The sequence below is a fragment of the Myotis daubentonii genome, chromosome 14, assembly GCF_963259705.1.
Source record: "Myotis daubentonii chromosome 14, mMyoDau2.1, whole genome shotgun sequence".
In the NCBI taxonomy this organism is placed as follows: Eukaryota; Metazoa; Chordata; class Mammalia; order Chiroptera; family Vespertilionidae; genus Myotis; species Myotis daubentonii.
In genome coordinates this window covers 15,235,613-15,255,390 of record NC_081853.1, presented here as the reverse complement: position 1 = coordinate 15,255,390, position 19,778 = coordinate 15,235,613, and the positions used below count along the sequence as shown (strand labels likewise).

Below are 19,778 nucleotides of genomic sequence, written 5' to 3'. Positions count from 1 at the left end.
AGGGTGGGTCGGGGTCAGCCGCTGTGGGTGGCTCGGCGTGGGAACCGTGGGCGGCCGCCGCGTCACCTGCCGTTTCCCTCCCTCCGCCACGATGCCGGGGATCGACAAGCTGCCGATCGAGGAGACTCTGGAGGACAGCCCGCAGGTGAGGCGCGGGCGGCGGCGGGAGGCGAGGGAAGGAGCCGCGTGGGCCGATCCCGAGCCTGACGTCGCCGGGGCCGCAGGTGCCCGCCCCCGTCCAGGTGGGCGCCGCCGCCCCGTGCCCCCGCCCTCGGCGGGCCGCGCCCAAAGCCATCCAGGCCGGGCCGCCCGCCCGCAGCCCTCGTGGGCCTGCGCCGCTAGGCCGGGAGCCGCGCGCGGGGTCTGGCACCTCTGCGGCCCGGCGGTCACGTACGTTCGCGGGGCTTCGTTCTGTTGACGGGATGTGCGGTGGTAAATCCTGAACCTGGAGTTTTCTCCCCGAAAACCTCTTCCGAGAAAATTCCGGAGAAAAAACCTGGTAGACTCAGGAGATGGTTTCTGAGCGAGCCGGGGAGAGAGGAATAGTGTTTCTCCGGGAGATGCTGAAAGGCTGTGCCCGCGGGGAGAAGCCCGGCTTGGTCCCGGAGCCTCCCGTCTGGTGTGGCCGGTGTCGTGGCCGCGACCGTAGCCGCTGTCACTCGAGCTGTGCGCGCGTGTGATGGACGGCGCCTCCGAGGCCCCGCGACGGCTGCGCCGCTCCTCGCAGTCTCGGCCCGGATACACGCATCCAAATAAATGCCCAGTGTGCCGGGTTTTGCGCGCTGGGAATGCTCCTGCGCGTGCTTTAGCCGAAGACAGTCTAGGAAAACAACCATTTGTTATGTTTCTAGTACTGAAGAATGAAATCAGCTACATTAAAAAACACGTTGGTGGGGGCTGTAACTTGCATAGAGAAATTTCATCCTAAGTCTTACACAATAATTTAAGCTATTTAAGACCACGTTGATGGTTGGTAGCCTAACCACTTAGAATGAAGACAGCTTTCTGAAATGTTCATTTGAACTACAGTTCCACGTATTTCATGTGTCTTGGCAGTTTAATATGCCTCTTTCCTGGGCGGCACGGCTGCCGTGTATTATTTTAAAATTAAAATATTTATTTATTTTAGAGAGAGAGAGAGAGAGAGAGTGAGGAAGGGGGAGAAGAGAGAGAGATGTGCATTTGTTGTTCCACTTAGGGAACCCGAAACTTTGGGCGTGTCAGGAGGACGCTCCAACCAACTGAGCAACCCGGCTTGTGCCAAGTTGAAATTGGGCTCCGATTGTGGAATTGATTTGATTTTCCTGCTGAAAGTTATCTTCACTGGCCGGTTGCCTGCTGGTAATGTACTCTTATCAGCCAATACTGACACAAAGAGAAACCCACATCTTGGCTTGACTGCTAGAATAGCCAGTTCAAATTATTTCTGTAGTGCGAAGATAAACTATATTTGTTTCATACACTTCGCAAAAATTTTGTGAGGTGTATTGGTTAGGTGCACTTTGTCCTTTTGCCTTTTTATTATCTAAGACTCAACATGTTGCCGTACCCGTCTTTTACCTGGCCTGGCTTTTATAGCCCATAAAGACTATATGCACAGCTCAAAATAGGTTGTACAGTGCCCTCACCATGACTTGTGAAGAGGATATAATCTCTTCACCTATTTCTTGAATTTTTCACACAATTAGCTTACAACTTGAGCATTAGTTTTTTCCTTTTTTACAAGAATGTGCCACATTAGTGTCAGTTTTACAGCAATTTTTAATGAAATAGCCACATTGATATTTCAATTTCTAGAAGTAATAATTTTTTAAAAAATTTATTTTATTGATTTTTTTACAGAGAGGAAGGGAGAGGAATAGAGAGTTAGAAACATCAGTGAGAGAGAAACATTGATCAGCTGCCTCCTGCACACTCCCCACTGGGTATGTGGCCAAAACCAAAGTACATGCCCTTGACTGGAATCGAACCTGGGACCCTTGAGTCCACAGGCTGGCGCTTTATCCACTGAGCCAAACCGGTTAGGGCTAGAAGTAATAATTTTGAACTAAATAACATTTATTTGGGAAAATTAGTTGTGGACAACTGGGATTTGGAAAGGGAGGACACTTGTGATTCTTAGGGAGAACCTGTGGCAGAATGGGAAGTCCTGGATCTGGGATTAGGATATAAAGGTTTTAATCTTCACTGTCACTTAGTCCCTTCTGCTTTAGGGCAAGTTACTCAACTTCTCTGAACCACAGCTGTTATTGATAGCTATTTTATTTTTCTACCTGGTTATAAAAATAATATTTACTTCAGAAAAATTGGAAGTACAGAAAAGAAAGCAGTTACATGCTATGTACCCAGCCGCAAGCCCTGTTAATAGTTTACTTTCTTCTTTCTAATTTTTTCTTTTATACATTTTAATGTAATGGAGATTATGTTGTGTATACAATTTTTATTTGGTTTTAATTTAACATTATAGTTTAAGCATCTTCACATATTATTACATTCTGAATAAGAGAATTTAAAGGCTGCACGTTGCCTTAGCTGACTTAATAGTTGTCTTATTGGATTTTTAGACTTTCCCCCCCCAATTTTGCTTTTATATATTGGGCTGAGATTCATGCTTGGGCATCAATTTTTGCTCTAATTTGGGTTATTTATTTAGGATGGAGTCCAAGAAGTGAAGTAACAAAGATTATGGAAACTTTTAAAGCTCCTGATATAAGTTTTTATTAGATCACTTGATCCTAATCATTTTTAAAATTTAAAAAAAATTGAGGCTTCTTCTTTTGCATAATATGAAGTACTCCTAGATTCAGCACATACTTGTTTTCACATCTCTGTTGGCAAGATGCCTCTTACAGCTGACGATGTTTTATTTCTAATTGCCTGCAAATGTACACACCTGTCTGTTTGTCCTAGTGCAGTGATGGCGAACCTATGACGTGTGTCAGAGGTGACGCGAACTCATTTTTTTTGGTTGATTTTTCTTTGTTAAATGGCATTTAAATATATAAAATAAATATCAAAAATATAAGTCTTTGTTTTACTATGGTTGCAAATATCAAAAAATTTCTATATGTGACACAGCACCAGAGTTAAGTTAGGGGTTTTCAAAATGCTGACACGCCGAGCTCAAAAGGTTCACCATCACTGACCTAGTGGCATGACTGGCCAACTACAGCTTCTAAAGTCGTTCAGCCAACAAATCAGTTTAACAGCTTGAAGCATTACCATTCGTGTTGTTTGAAAGTATTTCTTTGACACCTGATGAGATGAAGCAAGTGCCACCATTAAAACCTGCTGTATGGGCCCTGGCCAGTGTGGGTTCAGTTCTGGTCTGGGTACATACCCAGCTTGAGGATTCTATCCCAGGTTGAGGGAGGCAACTGATCATGTTGTTTTTCTCTCTCCCTCTCCCTTTCTCACTAAATTCAATAAAAAGAAAAACTTGCTGAATGGTATCTCATGAAATGGTTTGTAAGAAAATATGTATTGGGGACAAAAGGGGAGCGCATCTAAGAAATACTTGTACAGAATAATATTGGATGAGAAAACATGGATATTGATAACTCTTGTCAAAAAGTGACTCACAAGAGTTGAACTCTGAAGAAATTTTAGGGTTACTAGTGTATTAAATTTATGCTGCTTGTGTTTGTTTTCCTTTTTATGTTTATACTAGGGGCCCGGTGCACGAAATTCGTGCACTGGGTGTGTGTGTGTGTGTGTGTGTGGGGGGGGGAGTGTCCCTCAGCCCAGCCTGCCCCCTCTCACATACTGGGAGCCCTCAGGCATTGACCCCTATCACCCTCCAATCGCAGGATCGGCCCCTTGCCCAGGCCTGACGCCTCTGACAGAGGTGTCAGGCCTGGGCAGGGGACCCTCATTTCCCCCCATCACTGGTTCTGCCCCCAGCCCAGGCCTGATGCCTCTGGCCCAGGCATCAGGCCTGGGCAGGGGACCCCCAGACCCCTCCGATTGCTGGCTCTGCCCCTTGCCCAGGCCTGATGCCTCGGGCAGAGGCGTAGACCCCCATCATCCTCTGATCACCTGATCGGCCCCTTGCCCAGGCCTGACACCTCCGCCAGAGGTGTCAGCCTTCTGACACCTCCGCCAGAGGTGTCAGGCTTGGACAGGGGACCCCATCTCCCCCCGATCACTGGCTCTGGCCCCCACCCAGGCCTGAGGCCTCTGGCCCAGGAATCATGCCTGGGCAGGGGACCCCCATCTCCCTCTGATCGCTTGCTCCACCCCCTGCCCAAGCCTGACGCCTCTGACCCAGGCTTCAGGCCTGGGCAAGGGGACCATCATATCCCCCCAATCCCCGGCTCAGACCCCCGCCCAGGCCTGATGCCTCGGCCAGAGGAGTTGACCCTCATCACCTTCCGATCACCAATCACCGGATCGGCCCCTTGACCAGGCCTGAGGCCTCCGGCAGAGGTGTCAGGCCTGGGCAGGGGACCCCCAGCTCCTCGCGGTTGCAGGCTCCGCCCCTGCCCAGGCCTAACGCCTCTGGCTGAGGCGTCCGGCCCGGGCAGCGGGGACCCGCAGCTGCAGCGGCCCCGCGATCGTGGGCTCCGCTTTAGGCCCAGGCAAGGGACCCCTAGCTCCTGGGACTGCCAGCTTCGACTGTGTCCAGCTCCCATCGCTGGCTCCACCCCTACTTCCTGCTATCACTGGCCAGGGAGGCAAAGGCACCTGATTCTCTGATCATGGCTGGGGGGCAGGGCAAAGGCGGCCTCAGGGCCTCCTTTGCCCTTCCCCCCAGCTCTTAGCTCCCCCCTGGGTTTCCGATCACTGTCAGGGGCAGGGGGCTTCTTTCTGCTTTCCCTTTCGCCTCCCTGCATTGTGCCTACATATGCAAATTAACCGCCATCTTGTTGGCAGTTAACTGCCAATCTTAATTGGCAGTTAACTGCCAATCATAGTTGTCAGTTAATTTGCATATAGCCCTGATTAGCCAATGAAAAGGGTATCGTTGTATGCCAATTACCATTTTTCTCTTTTATTAGTGTAGATGGGTGTTATATATAAAATTGTATCTAAAGGTGTGTTTCCATGAAATTTAAATTAAAAATTTTGAGACATAAGAAAACCTTAAATTATAACTTAATTGCCAGCATTGTTTTGTTTGTTTTAGTAGTATATAAAAATGGTGCAGCTCATAGTGGATGCCATCATAGATTCAGTGAAATGGTATATATTGTATTTTTATAAGTTGCTAATTTTAAACAATCATACAGTGTTCAACTTGATATTTGAGTTTTAATTAGGGAACATATTTCAACCCTGTTTGGGCTAAGATGATCCTTTCTTTTTTAAAAATCCTCACTTAAAGATTTTTTTTTCATTATTGATTTCAGAGAGAGAGAAACCGATGTGAGAGAGAAACATCAATGGGTTGCCTCCCATATGCACCCCAACCTGGGATCGAACCACAACCTAGGTATGTGCTCTAACCGGGAATCGAACCCGAAACCTTTTGGTATATGGGACTATGCTCCAACCAGGGCAAGAGGATCCTTTTTTTAAATGCTTTTATTTTTCAGATTTAGATTTAGAGTTTATTTTTTTTAAGTGAGAAAGTTTACTATGATTGAGATTTAATTAACAATTTTTAAAAAATATATATTTTTATTGACTTAAGAGAGGAAGGGAGAGGGAGGGAGAGAAAACCATTAATGATGAGAGATAATCATTGATCAGCCACCTCCTGCACGCACCCAGGCATGTGCCCTTGACCAGAACTATACCCGGGACCCTTCAGTCTGCAGGCCAATGCTCTATCCACTGAGTCAAACCAGCTAAGGCCAAGATGATCTTTTAAATTTAGTTCCACTACAGGTTTTTACATAAATGTATTCCTTGAATTAGGATGATAATTTTTGGAGGAAAAAACAACTAAGTGACAGATTTTTCTTAAAAATGGCATAGCCGGGGCCTGGCTCAGATGTTGAGTGTTGACCTATGAACCAGGAGGTTCAGTTTCAGGTCTGGGCACATGCCTGGGTTGCAGGCTTGATCCCCAGTAGGGGACCTGTAGGAGGCAGCCAGTCAATGATTCTGATTGTTGATGTTTCTCTTTCTCTCCTTTCCTCTCTGAAATCAATAAAAAAAAATATTTTTTAAAAATGGCATAGCCAAACAAGATTTTTTGATGCTTTTCTTTTTACATCTTAAAATAGCACTTTGAGAGGTAGGAGTTGAGCCACTAGAGCTAAAAAATAAAAAAATTCTGTCAGATCTAATTCTCTGGGGCATCGGAAGTAGATGACTGAGAATGTAGACTTTGTATATTGGCATAATGATTTTGTGCTTTTTTCCAAAAACTGTATTCACTTAGCTTTCTCTTCTGAAAATAGGAAGCTAAGACTAAGTTGATTTCTAAAAACCAGCTTTTAAGGTTGAGGCATTATTTGTAGAGTAAAATACAAGGTTATCTTTTAGATTTTAAGCTGTAGTTATGGCAATAGTTTTTGGTATTTTAATTCTTCTCTGCGTTTGAGATATAAAAAGCTTAGCATACTTTGCCTTGATATGCTGAATTTCCTTGTCTCTGAAATTCTTTTTATTGACAGTCTTAAATTTACTTACAATTTTTCCCCCCTTAAAATGAAAAATTTTATGTGCTCATTGGAAAAAAATAAAGCCTAACAATAATAGAAATGTATAAAGAAGAAGAAAAAGAATAACCCCAAATTTTGCACTCAGAAAAACATGGTTAATGTTTTATAGGCTATGCTGGAGAGGGCCATTGTGGTATTATTTTTGGATTAGGATGGGGAGGGGTTTGACATTCCTAGAAGATACCACAGAGAAAAAGAAATAATCATAGTAAGTTATCCGGAAATAAGACATTAAAAGTATTTACACATGGAATACTGTTAAATTAGCCTTGAATGTGTCTTTTGATTTGCTCTTAAGTTTAATTACAGACTTTTTACTTCATAAAAATATATCTTTGTTGTTCCTTCTAAAAGTTTGTATGATGTATTTGGAAAAACCCTTTGTTTTTTTTTGTTTTTGTTTTTTTAAATTCCCTGCCTTTATGGAGCTATAGGTTAGCAGGTTTTCAGCAAGGAAGCAGGTGTTCGCTTTATTTTTTTAAAATTTATTTTATTGATTTTTTACAGAGAGAAGGGAGAGAGATAGAGAGTGAGAAACATCGATGAGAGAGAAACATCGACCAGCTGCCTCCTGCACATCCCCCACTGGGGAAGTGCCCGCAACCCAGGTACATGCCCTTGACCGGAATCGAACCCGGGACCCTTCAGTCCACAGGCCGACGCTCTATCCACTGAGCCAAACCGGTTTCGGCGAAATACCCTTTGTTTTAATGAAGTGAAACAGAACAAAGAATCCTGACATCTTGGCATTACTATCAAAAGAGAAAAAATTGATTAATACTCAGAATAATTAGAGCTCTTATATTCTAGGATTTTTCCTTCCTTTAGAAAAAATTTCCATCTGATTTATGTAATGGTTAACATAAACTTATTGCTTTTATTTTATACAGACAAGGTCTTTACTGGGTGTATTTGAAGAAGATGCTACAGCTATTTCCAACTATATGAACCAGTTGTATCAAGCTATGCATCGGATTTATGATGCACAGGTAAAAAGCTAAAGGCTGACTTCATGCTTTTTAAAGATGAATCTTTAAGCACAGAGTGTCTGTCTTGTTTACTGGTGCCTAGTGCTGACCTGGGCTCATAGTAAGAAATACTTGTTGAATGGATGAATGAACACTATTTTGTATTACAGAGCTCACATTTCTGTTACTAATGCATAGTTTGTAGTACTACAAAAGTCATGAAGATTGAAGCATCTGTCCCTCCTCCCCAAACCCAGTAAGGGCTTATTGAAACTTACTAACAGTGACCTTGGCCTAAGATTTAAATGAAAACCCCATATTGACACCCATATTTTCCCTAATCATGCTTTTAATCTTATGGAATACTTCCTCCCCTTTTTAAACAAAGGATTTGAAAGTATTTTGCCTCTGTTTTGTTAATAGAAGGTAATAAAAATTAGATGTAGCTCTGGGGCATAGGAGATGAATTTAAGAAAATAGAAATGACTAAATTATTTTGTTAAATAGGAATAAGATTTGAGGCTTTGTTTATGAAATTTAATTATAAGCCTTAACAACAACCTGGGTTCTATAGTAAACTTTCTATGGGATTGATTAAGTGTACTCATTTTTCCCCTTCTAATTTTCTCTTCCTTCTGGACTCACATTTTCATTATGTACTTAAAAGTTGTGATAGTGGTTATTTTCTTTTCTTCTAATTGGTCTCTCAAATTGGATTTCTGAAGACAGATTGATGTGTAAAATAAATGTTACTTTTGTCATAGTCATCATTGGAAAAAACCCTTTAAATTAAAAAAACGATTTCTTTCATATGGTTCTGTTGCTGTATTTTATGACTAGGTTGACCACGTTTTGGTTGTATGTTATTAAATGCTTATGGAGTAGTATCAGTATCTAGAGAAAGGGATAATCAGTTTTCAGTGTAGAATCTCTTAAGATTTTGCTAAGATATGTACAGGTTACTTCTAACTTTAAAGCTTTAACAACATTTAATTTAATGCCTAATTTTTATTAGTTAAAAACAAGCATGCACCAGGAACATTGCTGGTGTATATTTTATGGTTTGAGTTTCCTTTTAGCACTTTAATGGTAGTTCTCTTTCCAGTGATTTAGTGAGGGGTTTAGAGAACATGTATGATATTTTATGTTAAGTGATAAATAAAAATGGTGTAGTTATCTTCAACTTAAAGTTTTTCTTATCAGTAATGTCTCCTTAATTTGAATTAATCTTTTTTATAGAATGAATTAAGTGCAGCAACACACCTGACTTCAAAACTTTTAAAAGAATATGAAAAACAGGTACTGTATATGAAAGTTTTAAGTGCATAATTTAAAATATGCAGTAATACCATATCTATATAGTTAAGTAGAATTTCTCATCAAGAATCCTAAACTTGCCGAAACCGGTTTGGCTCAGTGGATAGAGCGTCGGCCTGCGGACTGAAAGGTCCCAGGTTCGATTCCGGTCAAGGGCATGTACCTTGGTTGCAGGCACATCCCCAGTGCGGGGTGTGCAGGAGGCAGCTGGTCGATGTTTCTCTCTCATCGATGTTTCTAACTCTCTATCTCTCTCCTTTCCTCTCTGTAAAAACTCAATAAAATATATTAAAAAAAAAAAAAAAGAATCCTAAACTTTTTAGAATTCACAGAAGTTAATTTTGATATGCCATTGAAATTCCTTTATAGTACTTACATCTAATTTTAATGACTTAATGTTAGCTACAGAGGTTATCTGATTGACCTCTCTTCTTTTCACTGAAGCTTGCTTAAGTTACACAGCTGGTTATTGGAGGAATTGGAGCTAAACACCAAATCTTTGAACTCCCAAGTATGGTGTGCATTCCTATATGCCATGTTAATTGGTTGCTTAGCATCATAATTAATGTTTACTAATTATATAACTATACTAGTTTATTAAAATTATACTTTTAGAGCTTATTAAAAGTTTAGAAGTTTTCTGAAGTTATTTAAAAATCTAAATGATAATGTCATTCACAAAAGGCATACAGCATTGGTCCTTTACCTCATCTCTGTTTCTCACCTTTTAGCGTTTTCCATTGGGTGGTGATGATGAAGTGATGAGTTCTACTTTGCAACAGTTTTCAAAAGTTATAGATGAGGTAAGTGTTTATTTTATTTTGCTTGAATAAGTGGTCTTATAATTAAGTTATTCAAGCTGTTTAGCTTTTATTGGGAACTGTTATTATTATGATTATATGAGTAAGTCCCTTTTAAAAAAAGATTACTATTTAAAAAGGACCTTATTTCTTGGTGGCTGTCTTGTAAAAACAGTACTTTCTATGCTTGATTAAAACAAATTGTTTTCAAGGAATAAACATATGGATATGTTCTCCCAGTCCATGTAACTAACATTCAGTGTTTCATTGTCTTATCTGATGAACACAGGGAGAGAAGAGGCTCTTTATGATTTTTCTTTTTTTGCCATCAGGCAACGTTTTATCTTCCATTCTAAACAGCCAGTATTAACCCTTAATTTCTCAAACTAGTCTCAGAACAAATAACTGAAAAAGGCTGGAAGTTAGGAGGAAGAAAGGTGGTGAGAGATGTTTGTAGAACCCCTGACTGTTCTCTACTAGTACAGTGAAAACTCTTCTTTTCACATGCACCATTAGTCCTGTCTTTTCTAGTATCTTAACTGGAAAATACATTTTTGAAATATTTTAATAATTCATTATAAAAAATATTGTAGCAGGTCAATATAAAGAAATATTTATAGAAAATGGAATTTTTTTTTATTGTGGTAAAATATACATAACTAAAATTTACTACTGGTGATATTTGGTACATTCACAGTGTTGTGCAACCATTAGCACTGATATTCTAGACACTTCTATCATTATCCCAAAGGAGACCCTGTTCCCATTAAGCAGTCACTTCCTACTCCTCACTCTTTTAGCTCCTGGCAACCATAAATCTGCTTTCTGTTTGTTTGGATTTACCTATTTTGACTATTTCATATAAATGGACTCAATATAATTTGTGTCATCTTTCACTTAGCAAAATGTTTTTAAGGTTCATCCATGTTGTAGCATGTATCAGATTGCATTCCTTTTTTTTTTAAATTGATGTCAGAGAGGAAGGGAAAGAGATAGAGAAATAGAAACATCAGTGATGAGAGAGAATCATTGATTGGATGCCTCCTGCAGGTCCCCTACTGGGGGATATCGAGCCTGCAACCTGGGCATGTGCCCTTGACCAGAATGAACCTGGGACCCTTTAGTCCACAGGCGGACGCTTTATCCACTGAGTCAGACCGGCTAGGGCTGCATTTCTTTTTGTTTTTTTGCTAAATAAAATCTTGTATGAATATACCACATTTTATTTATCCATTTATCAGTTGATGGACATTTGGGTTGTTTTCCACCTTTTGGCTAATGCAAATAGTATTGCTATGAGCATTCATGTACAAGTTTTTATTTTTTGGTTTTTTTGAACACCAGTTTTCAATTCTTTTGGGCATATACCTGGCATGGGATTGCTGGGTTATATGGTGATTTTGTGTTTAACTTTTTGAGGAACCACCAAATAGGTTTCCACAGCTTCTACACAATTTTACATTCCCACCAGTAATGTAGGAGGGTTCCAGTTTTTCCACATTCTCACCAACATGTGAGAATGTGTTATTTTTATTTACTTTTTATTGTAGCCATTGAAGTGGTGTGAAGTGTAATCTCATCATAGTTTTGACGTGCATTTTCCTGATGGCTGATGATATTGAGCATCTTTTCACGTGCCAATTGGCCATTTGTAAATCTTTGATAAAGTGTCTGTTCAGATCTTTCCCCTTTTCTTAATTGGGTTGTTTCTTTTATTATTTAGTTCAAGGGTTTTTTATTCAAGTTCCTTATCATTGGCAAATATTTTCTCCCATTCTGTGGATTGTCTTTTTACTTTCTTGATAGTATCCTTTGGTATACAAAAATTTTAATTTTGATGAAGTTTAATTTATATATTTTTTTGTTGCTTGTGCTTTTGGTTTCACATCTAATAAATCATTGCCAAATCCAAGGTTATCCTATGTTTTCTTCTAAGAGTTTTAAATGGAATTTTTTTACTGTATATTTTATTACATAATTTTGTGTTTTCTTATTATCAACATCTTTTACTAGGTTTTGTTTTATTTACACTGGTTAAATGTTTCTGTTACTTGGTCTTTTTGGTTTTTCTTTTACTAGCTTAGCTCTTGTCATGCGGTACTTTCAACACAGCTTGCTGATGCCATGATGTTCCCCATTACCCAGTTTAAAGAAAGAGATCTGAAAGGTACTGAAGTCAAGCTTATGTTTACTTTCATTAGCTATCAGAATATTAATGCCTGTAAAATGCATATTACTCTATATCTTAACCATTTCTGAATACAGCTTGTGCCACATTTACTTTAATTAGTCACTAAACATTTATAGGAGCTAATTAATGCTAGGTGTTAAACTAGATACTGAGGAATACTGATATGAATAAGATGTCACTTCACTTGAGAAAGTCTACAGAAGGATGTAGGTAAACAGATAATTACAATACTGTTTCATAGGGAATGAGCAAGGTGTTGTGAAAGCTCAGAGGAGGGTGTCAGAAAGGCTTCACCAAGGATTTGACATGGGCATTTAGCCATGAAGAGGAGTTTGCCAGGAGAAAAGAGTCATTCTATTAGAGGGACTAACAGGGGTGGGCAAACTTTTTGACTCGAGGGCCACAATGGGTTCTTAAACTGGACCGGAGGCCGGAGCAAAAGCATGGGTGGAGTGTTTGTGTGAACTAATATAAATTCAAAGTAAACATCATTACATAAAAGGGTACGGTCTTTTCTTTTTTTTAGTTTTATTCATTTCAAACGGGCCGGATCCGGCCCGCGGGCCGTAGTTTGCCCACGGCTGGACTAGGAAATAAAAAGGTATGGGTTGTAGAAATACATGGCTTGTTTTGAGAATGATAAGAAGTGTGGCTGCAATATTGAATGTGTTGGGCATGGCAGGAGACAAATCTAGAAGTAGATTAGTTGGGACTAGATTATGTTAAAGATGTTCCACTTAAGTTTATAAGGAAAGAGAAGCCAGTGGAGGTCTTTTAAGGAGACACAATCCTTTTGTTTTTGGAGGGTGGAATAGAGAGAATTTGATGTCTAAGAGAATGGGTTAGGAAGTTATGAGAGTCCAGTGAGGTATGACTAAGACTTGAACTGAGACAGTGGCACAGGAGATGGAGGTGTGTTTATGGGCTGGAGTGGCAGGAGGTAGGCGGTACTGACACAGCTAGCAACCCATCACTTAGTTGTTTGTGGTGGATTTTGCCCCCATTTAGCAATTATTCAGTGATAAAATGAGTTTTATAGATTGGCTCTGCTTTCTTATAATTCACAATCTTAGAAAATTACATATATCTATTTACAAGATAGGTAGATAGAATAAACATTGAATTAATGTATCAGTGGATGGTAAAATATTTAAATTATAATGGAATAAAAACAAATGTATTTTAGAGATGGAGTTAATATTTGCGGTGGTAAATCCTCAAGAATGGTCGTTCTAAGGTCAAAAAACAAAATCTCTTTTCTCAATCTAAGGGGACTGAATGTCATAATCTTTTTATTAAAATGTTCTTTATTTCTTAGTCAACATTTGAACTTATTAGAGTGAATATAAAAAATGAGTTGTTAGATTCTGGTACAAAGACTATTTCCATATCTTAGAATTTACAGTGGTTTTACAATTTGTTTTTGTGTCATATTACTAATTTGTGGTGAGTAGATTTTTTGGAGTTGTAATGTTACTAATGATAGTAAATATTCCATAGGCTAGCTGAAATACAGAGTGGCATTTTCACTTTGAATGTAGAAATATGAGATATTATTTGGAGTTTTAATTATAGCTAAAATGGCAGTTACTATTTTCTAAACAAAATTTAAGATATTTCATAAATATGCTACACTGAAATTATTCTTGAACTTTTTCAGAAATATTGACATTAAAGGAAGTGTTTCAGATTGCTAGTAATGGTAAGCTCTTAATACTTTACAGTTATTTCTTGTTTGATGCATTTTTAAAATCAACACAAATCTGTGGCTGGATTCTATGTAATAATTGAAAAAAATATGAGCCTGATTAAAAGTTTAAATGAACTTTATTTAAATCAGTGTTGTTATTTAAGTTGTACTGTTTACCCTATAGAAAAATTTAATAAGAAATTAAATCAACTCTTGTGATTTTCTATTCTCATAATATTAAAAAGGTGATACAATATTTCCCCTGCCTTGTTTTCCTATACATCCTGCGTTTTCTTTAATGAGCATTTGCTATTTTTGTATTAAAAATATTTATGTAAAATTTTAGTGGATTACAGTTTCCTTCCTTTGAATTAAATATTTTTACCAATTTAATAAGTAGAAACATACTTTAGGGGAAATTTGGATAGGAGAACATTTGTTGAAAGATGCACATCTGAAGCCATTTAAAACATTTATAAGTTTTGCAAAGTACTATCTTATTGTTGTTAATAGTCATTTCTGTTTTCCAGATCATGATGCTGCAATTCACAGATATAGCCGATTATCAAAAAAAAGAGAAAATGACAAGGTATGATCCATACTTACTCTTTCAGTATTGCAATAACAACTGTTTCATTAGGTGGTCTAGTTTTTCCTGTTTAAAATGCTGTCTTTACTGGGGGTGTGGGAGGGTGTCAATCGGGGAAAAAGGAGACATGTAATACTTTAAACAATAAAAAAATGCTGTCTTTAGTTTTGTACATTGCTAGCACATTCCCCACCACACACACATACATACACATAAAGAGCTCAGGTGGACATGTGCTTCCTTTGACACTTGGGAGAGTGAAGGGTAGGAGGTAAAAATTTGGGAGTCATTGGAATATGGAATATTCTTTGTACTTGATTTGGTATTCTCAGGAGAGCAGGAAGAGAGAAGAACCTAGTATATATTACATAGTAGGTGCTTAGTAAATATTTGTTGTCTGAATACAAGAACTCAAAGGAACACACACATTTTAAATGTAGGTGAAGGAAAACAAGAGAGGAGGGGCAGTTAGGAGGGAACCAGGAGGAGAGAGTGGTATGTTGTGAACTGACAAAGTCAAAGACTAATGGCTAAGCTACTATCAAACAATTAATTGTATGCCTTCCCTCTGTGTGGTAGACTTTCTCTGACATGCTTAGTTTATTGTACCATTCTTAGTTATATGCAGAATTCTGCTTTTAATGTGCTTTAAAACGAAATGGTTGGTAGTAAAACAGGAAAACTATCTTAGTAAATATTGGGCAGGATTTCTAATATCTATCCTATCTAATAAAAGAGAAAAATGGTAATTGGCATACGACGATACCCTTTTCATTGGCTAATCAGGGCTATATGCAAATTAACTGCCAACTATGATTGGCAGTTAACTGCCAACTATGATTGGCAGTTAACTGCCAACTATGATTGACAGTTAACTGCCAACTAAGATTGGCAGTTAACTGCCAACAAAATGGCGGCTAATTTGCATATGTAGGCACAATGCAGGGAGGCGAAAGGGAAAGCAGGAAGAAGCCCCCTGCCACTGACAGTGATCGGAAACCCAGGGGGGAGCTAAGAGCTGGGGGGCAGGGCAAAGGCGGCCCTGAGGCCGCCTTTGCCCTGCCCCCCAGCCATGATCGGAGAATCAGGCGCCTTTGCCGCCCTGGCCAGTGATAGCAGGAAGTAGGGGTGGAGCCAGCGATGGGAGCTGGACACGGTCGAAGCTGGCAGTCCCGGGAGCTAGGGGTCCCTTGCCTGGGCCTAAAGCGGAGCCCACGATCGCGGGGCCGCTGCAGCTGCGGGTCCCCGCTGCCCGGGCCGGACACCTAGGCCAGAGGCATCAGGCCTGGGCAAGGGGCCGATCCTGCGATTGGAGGGTGATGGGGGTCAACGCCTGAGGGCTCCCAGTATGTGAGAGGGGGCAGGCTGGGCTGAGGGACACTCCCCCCCCCCACACACACACCCAGTGCATGAATTTCGTGCACCGGGCCCCTAGTAAGAAAATAAGAATGCAGTGCACAATTGCTGTGATGTGCCTTTTTCCTTTGGGTAGGCTCTTCTTCACAGCCACTACTAAAGATAAGTTAAAATTAAATCAATAATAGTATTTTTAATTTTTTCACTTAAAGGCAAAGTATGAAGTAACAGAAGATGTCTACACTTCCAGAAAAAAACAACACCAGACCATGATGCATTATTTTTGTTCATTAAATACTCTTCAGTACAAGAAGAAAATAGCATTGTTAGAACCTCTACTTGGGTACATGCAAGCTCAGGTGAATTCTACACTGTATTTTGGATTATAACTACTCTAAAAACTTTATATTAAGTATGATATTTATGTTAAATATAAGGATATTACAGTGCAAACTACAAATTACAATTTTGTGCCTATGTTTTAAAAAGTAATTTAAAATTGTCATCAGGATGTTATTTTAAGGAAGTTAGGGAGAATGGTTTTCCTTGCAGATGAAGATTTCAAATATTTTATGGTAAATGAAACCACTTACCTTGTATGTAGATCTTGTTCATCACAATTGAGGACAGGGAACAGAAAGCTAAGTGAATTGTGGAGTTACACCTATTGCTGGAGCCTCCAATCATTCTTGCTTCATAATAGATCTGAAAGAAAAGTTTGAGTTTGCTTCAAGTTGCTTGCATACTTCCTGAGTTAAAAATATTAATGAACTCCAAAGTGTCCCAAGAGGTATGCATCAGGAAGGGGGCCAAAAAATTAAATTTGGGTAATATAAGATGAGATGGCAGCCCCCTATTTCTTCAAGTATGAATATTATTCCTCAGATACAAAACGTTTTAATCTTTGTATTAAATGTGAAATAGTTTATCAATATGACTTACTTGAAATGTCTTAACATTTATTTTCCAATTAAAAAAATTGCTTACCATATGCATGTATCTATAATAATAAAAGTGTAATATGCTAAATAGACCAGACGTTCTTCCTGATGAAGACAGGGCGGCAAGGGCTGAGGCAAGCTGCTGTGGCTGCGAGGGCCGAGGGCCTTGCACGAATTTCATGCATCGGGCCTCTAGTTAATATATAAAAGAATGAACAGTGAAATTTAAGTTTTTTTCTTCAGTGGTTTCATGCCCAGTAGAAGTCATTGTAAACTACAACCTATTTTTACACAGATGGGAATAATCCTTTGTTTTTTACTTACCCATTATCTTGTTTATATGCTTTATTTAAGTATTTTGTTTGTGTGTGTTTCTGTTGTTCAACCCTCTTACTCTCACACCCTCTTGCCTCAGATAAGTTTCTTTAAGATGGGTTCTGAAAATCTCAATGAACAACTGGAAGAATTCTTAACTAATATTGGAACAAGTGTACAGAAGTAAGTATTTTCTTCCTTAAAATTGAAAATGAAGTTATGTGAATGATAAGTTAACAGCTAAATGTCATAATCTAAAAATATTTACCATTTAATTTCCTGTCATGAGAGAGTTTCTTGCATTACTCATGGACACTTCTTTTTTCACCATCTTTTCCACAGAATCTGAACTCTGAATTTCATAATAGTATCAAATCTGATGCTATTTTATTGATTCTAACCTAGGTTTTATGTCTGAATATAACAGACACATGATAGTAATTATTCATAGTGGGTTATCTTCACAGTTACCTGAATTGTGGTGGATAGATGGGAGATCACTAAATAAATCTTGTTTTTCAAGTCATGAAAACTTAGAGAAAGCAGCTCTAATAGGTCCAGAAGTCTGAGCAGTGATGTGGTCAATCTGGGGGAGAAAGGGAGATGAAAATGTTATTTTAAAGGCACAGGACAAAACAGTTTGAAAATTCCTTTGAAGTTAGGCATTGAATATGGCTTCATTAAGTTTTTGAATTTAGTATTGTTTCCAAAATATCTGTTTTAAATAAAACGTTAAGCTGTTTTATAACATGTTCATGTTACTTTACCTATACCACTGTTGCTCTCTTTAAGAAAATGTATATAAAACAAATCACAGATAAATGTGATTGTGAAAGGAGTACTTTGTTGTGGTTGGTAGTGAATAACCTGTTCTCTGTGCTAGTGTTCGCAGGGAGATGGACAGTGATGTAGAGACCATGCAGCAGACAATAGAGGATTTGGAAATAGCCAGTGACCCTTTATATGTGCCTGACCCTGATCCCACGAAGTTTCCTGTTAACCGAAACTTAACCCGAAAGGCTGGATACCTTAATGCTAGGAAGTAAGAAAACTATTGTTATTTTCTTATATTGTGTATCATTTAAGTTAGTAGCAAGCAAATCCTATCTAATAATAGGCAAACATGGTAATTGACTGTACCTTCGCTACGCCTGCCATTGGATAATCAGCACGATATGCAAATTAACTGCCAACAAAGATGGCGGCTAATTTGCATATACCAGCTGGGAGCAAAGACTGAAGACACCGTAGAAGGAAGCCAAGCAACGGAACTGAGGTAGCAGAGACAGGTGGGAGAGAAGCGGCAGAGACAGGCAGGGTAGGGGCCGCAGAGAAGGGTGGGGTAGGAGCCGCAAAGACAGGAGTGAAGCCCTATTCTTGCAGGAATCCTACAACAGACCTCTAGTATAATATATAATTGATCTTGCCTGCCAAATTGTTTTGATTTCACTAAAGCTTGGATCTTTTTAGTTAGTGGTATTAGTATTTGGTTGAACTTTTTGACCTGTGGGGTACATGAATAATTTTCAAAAGTAACTAGATATTTGTTGAATAATTTAGAATTATCTAAAAAGTGAAACCAATTTGAATTTAAATCTAGCATAATGTGAATGCTATAAAATGTTATTTATCATACTTTAAACATGTATGTAATTACACCATCAGGTGAAATTTTAGTTTTTACATGAAGCAAGTTAACCCTAGGAGTAAAATAAGTTCTTTTGTTTTGAATTTACACCCTTGAAAAGTTGAACTATATTTTTGAAGCATCATTATAGCAGCTTCAGTTTAATAATTTCCAGCCTTGTTTTGGAAATATATATACACCCACTCACATAAGTGGTCAGCATACCTGAATTTATTTTAGAAACTGAAAAACAGATATTTATATTTTCTAGGTGCTTTGATGCCTTTTTGCAAGCTGGTTCTTTGTGGTGTGCTTTATCTTGTGTCTGACTTATGATGAGATTTCATGTGTGTTACAATTCAAGAGTGAATGTACTTTCTTCATTTAGTAAAACAGGCTTGGTGTCATCTACCTGGGACCGACAGTTTTACTTCACTCAGGGTGGAAACTTAATGAGTCAGGCCCGTGGAGACGTAGCAGGAGGCTTGGCCATGGACATAGACAACTGTTCAGTAATGGCTGTGGACTGTGAAGACAGGCGGTACTGTTTTCAGATCACCTCTTTTGATGGAAAAAAGTTAGTATTTTTCCTACTGTTTATAAAGTATGTAATACTTTAAACTACTGAAATGTAGGATAATTCATTTTCATTGAGACATTTTATAGATATTTTAGGCTTGTAATATATTCAGGTAACTTTCTTATAGAAATGAGTTGAATTGTCCTTTCTGACCTGGTTAAATGATATCTAGTATTTTAAGGTTACCAAAGTGAGGTCATATGGTAAAGACCTGTGATTTCATGCTGAGACTAGTCACTGAAAAGCCTGCATGGTGTGGGGAAGGCAGCACAAGTTAGTGGAAAGAGCTCCAACCTTAGAGTCAGAAAGTTCAAATTCTGGACCCACTACTGAGTGTGTGGTCTTAGACAAGTTACATAACCTCTATGAGCTTCATTTTTGTACATGTAAAATTGGGGGGAGGTCACAATCCCTGTTTTCTAAATTGTTAATGAAAAATCGAGATCTAACATATGTAATACGTCTAGCATGTACTAGGTGCTAGCAGTAATAAATATTTCTTGCACTAGCCGGTTCAGCTCAGTGGATAGAGCATTGACCTGCGGACCAAAAGGTCCCAGGTTTGATTCCGGTCAAGGGCCCTGGTTCAGGCTCATGTAGGAGACAATCAATCAATGTGTTTCTCTCACATCGATGTTTCTCTTTGTCTTTCCCTCTCTCGTTCACTCTCCCTAAAAATCAGTGGAAAAATATCCTCTGGTGAGGATTAACAAAAAAATTATTTCAAGTAAATAAATATTTCTGATAAAATTATTTAGTCCATTAATGGTTATATGCCATTTTAAAATTT

General features: G+C 38.9%; 1 protein-coding gene across 8 annotated transcripts in view; it reads left to right on the top strand.

Moving 5' to 3' along the window:
- Positions 1-7: 7 nt before the first annotated feature.
- The window catches only part of APPL1 (adaptor protein, phosphotyrosine interacting with PH domain and leucine zipper 1), a 35,679-nt gene continuing 15,908 nt past the window's right edge, over positions 8-19,778 (top strand). For 3 of the 8 annotated variants that reach the window (XM_059663218.1, XM_059663215.1, XM_059663213.1), the window contains exons 1-11: positions 12-145; positions 7,505-7,603; positions 8,822-8,881; positions 9,631-9,702; positions 11,779-11,866; positions 13,551-13,592; positions 14,111-14,169; positions 15,738-15,884; positions 16,882-16,964; positions 17,665-17,823; positions 18,797-18,985. In XM_059663218.1, coding sequence (XP_059519201.1) covers positions 92-145; positions 7,505-7,603; positions 8,822-8,881; positions 9,631-9,702; positions 11,779-11,866; positions 13,551-13,592; positions 14,111-14,169; positions 15,738-15,884; positions 16,882-16,964; positions 17,665-17,823; positions 18,797-18,985 — 1,052 coding nt within the window. In that variant the 5' untranslated portion in view covers positions 12-91. Of the gene's footprint in view, positions 146-299; positions 425-1,198; positions 1,342-7,504; positions 7,604-8,821; positions 8,882-9,630; positions 9,703-11,778; positions 11,867-13,550; positions 13,593-14,110; positions 14,170-15,737; positions 15,885-16,881; positions 16,965-17,664; positions 17,824-18,796; positions 18,986-19,778 lie in introns of those variants that run through there. The other 5 variants (XM_059663219.1, XM_059663220.1, XM_059663221.1 and 2 more) reach the window with 5 other exon arrangements.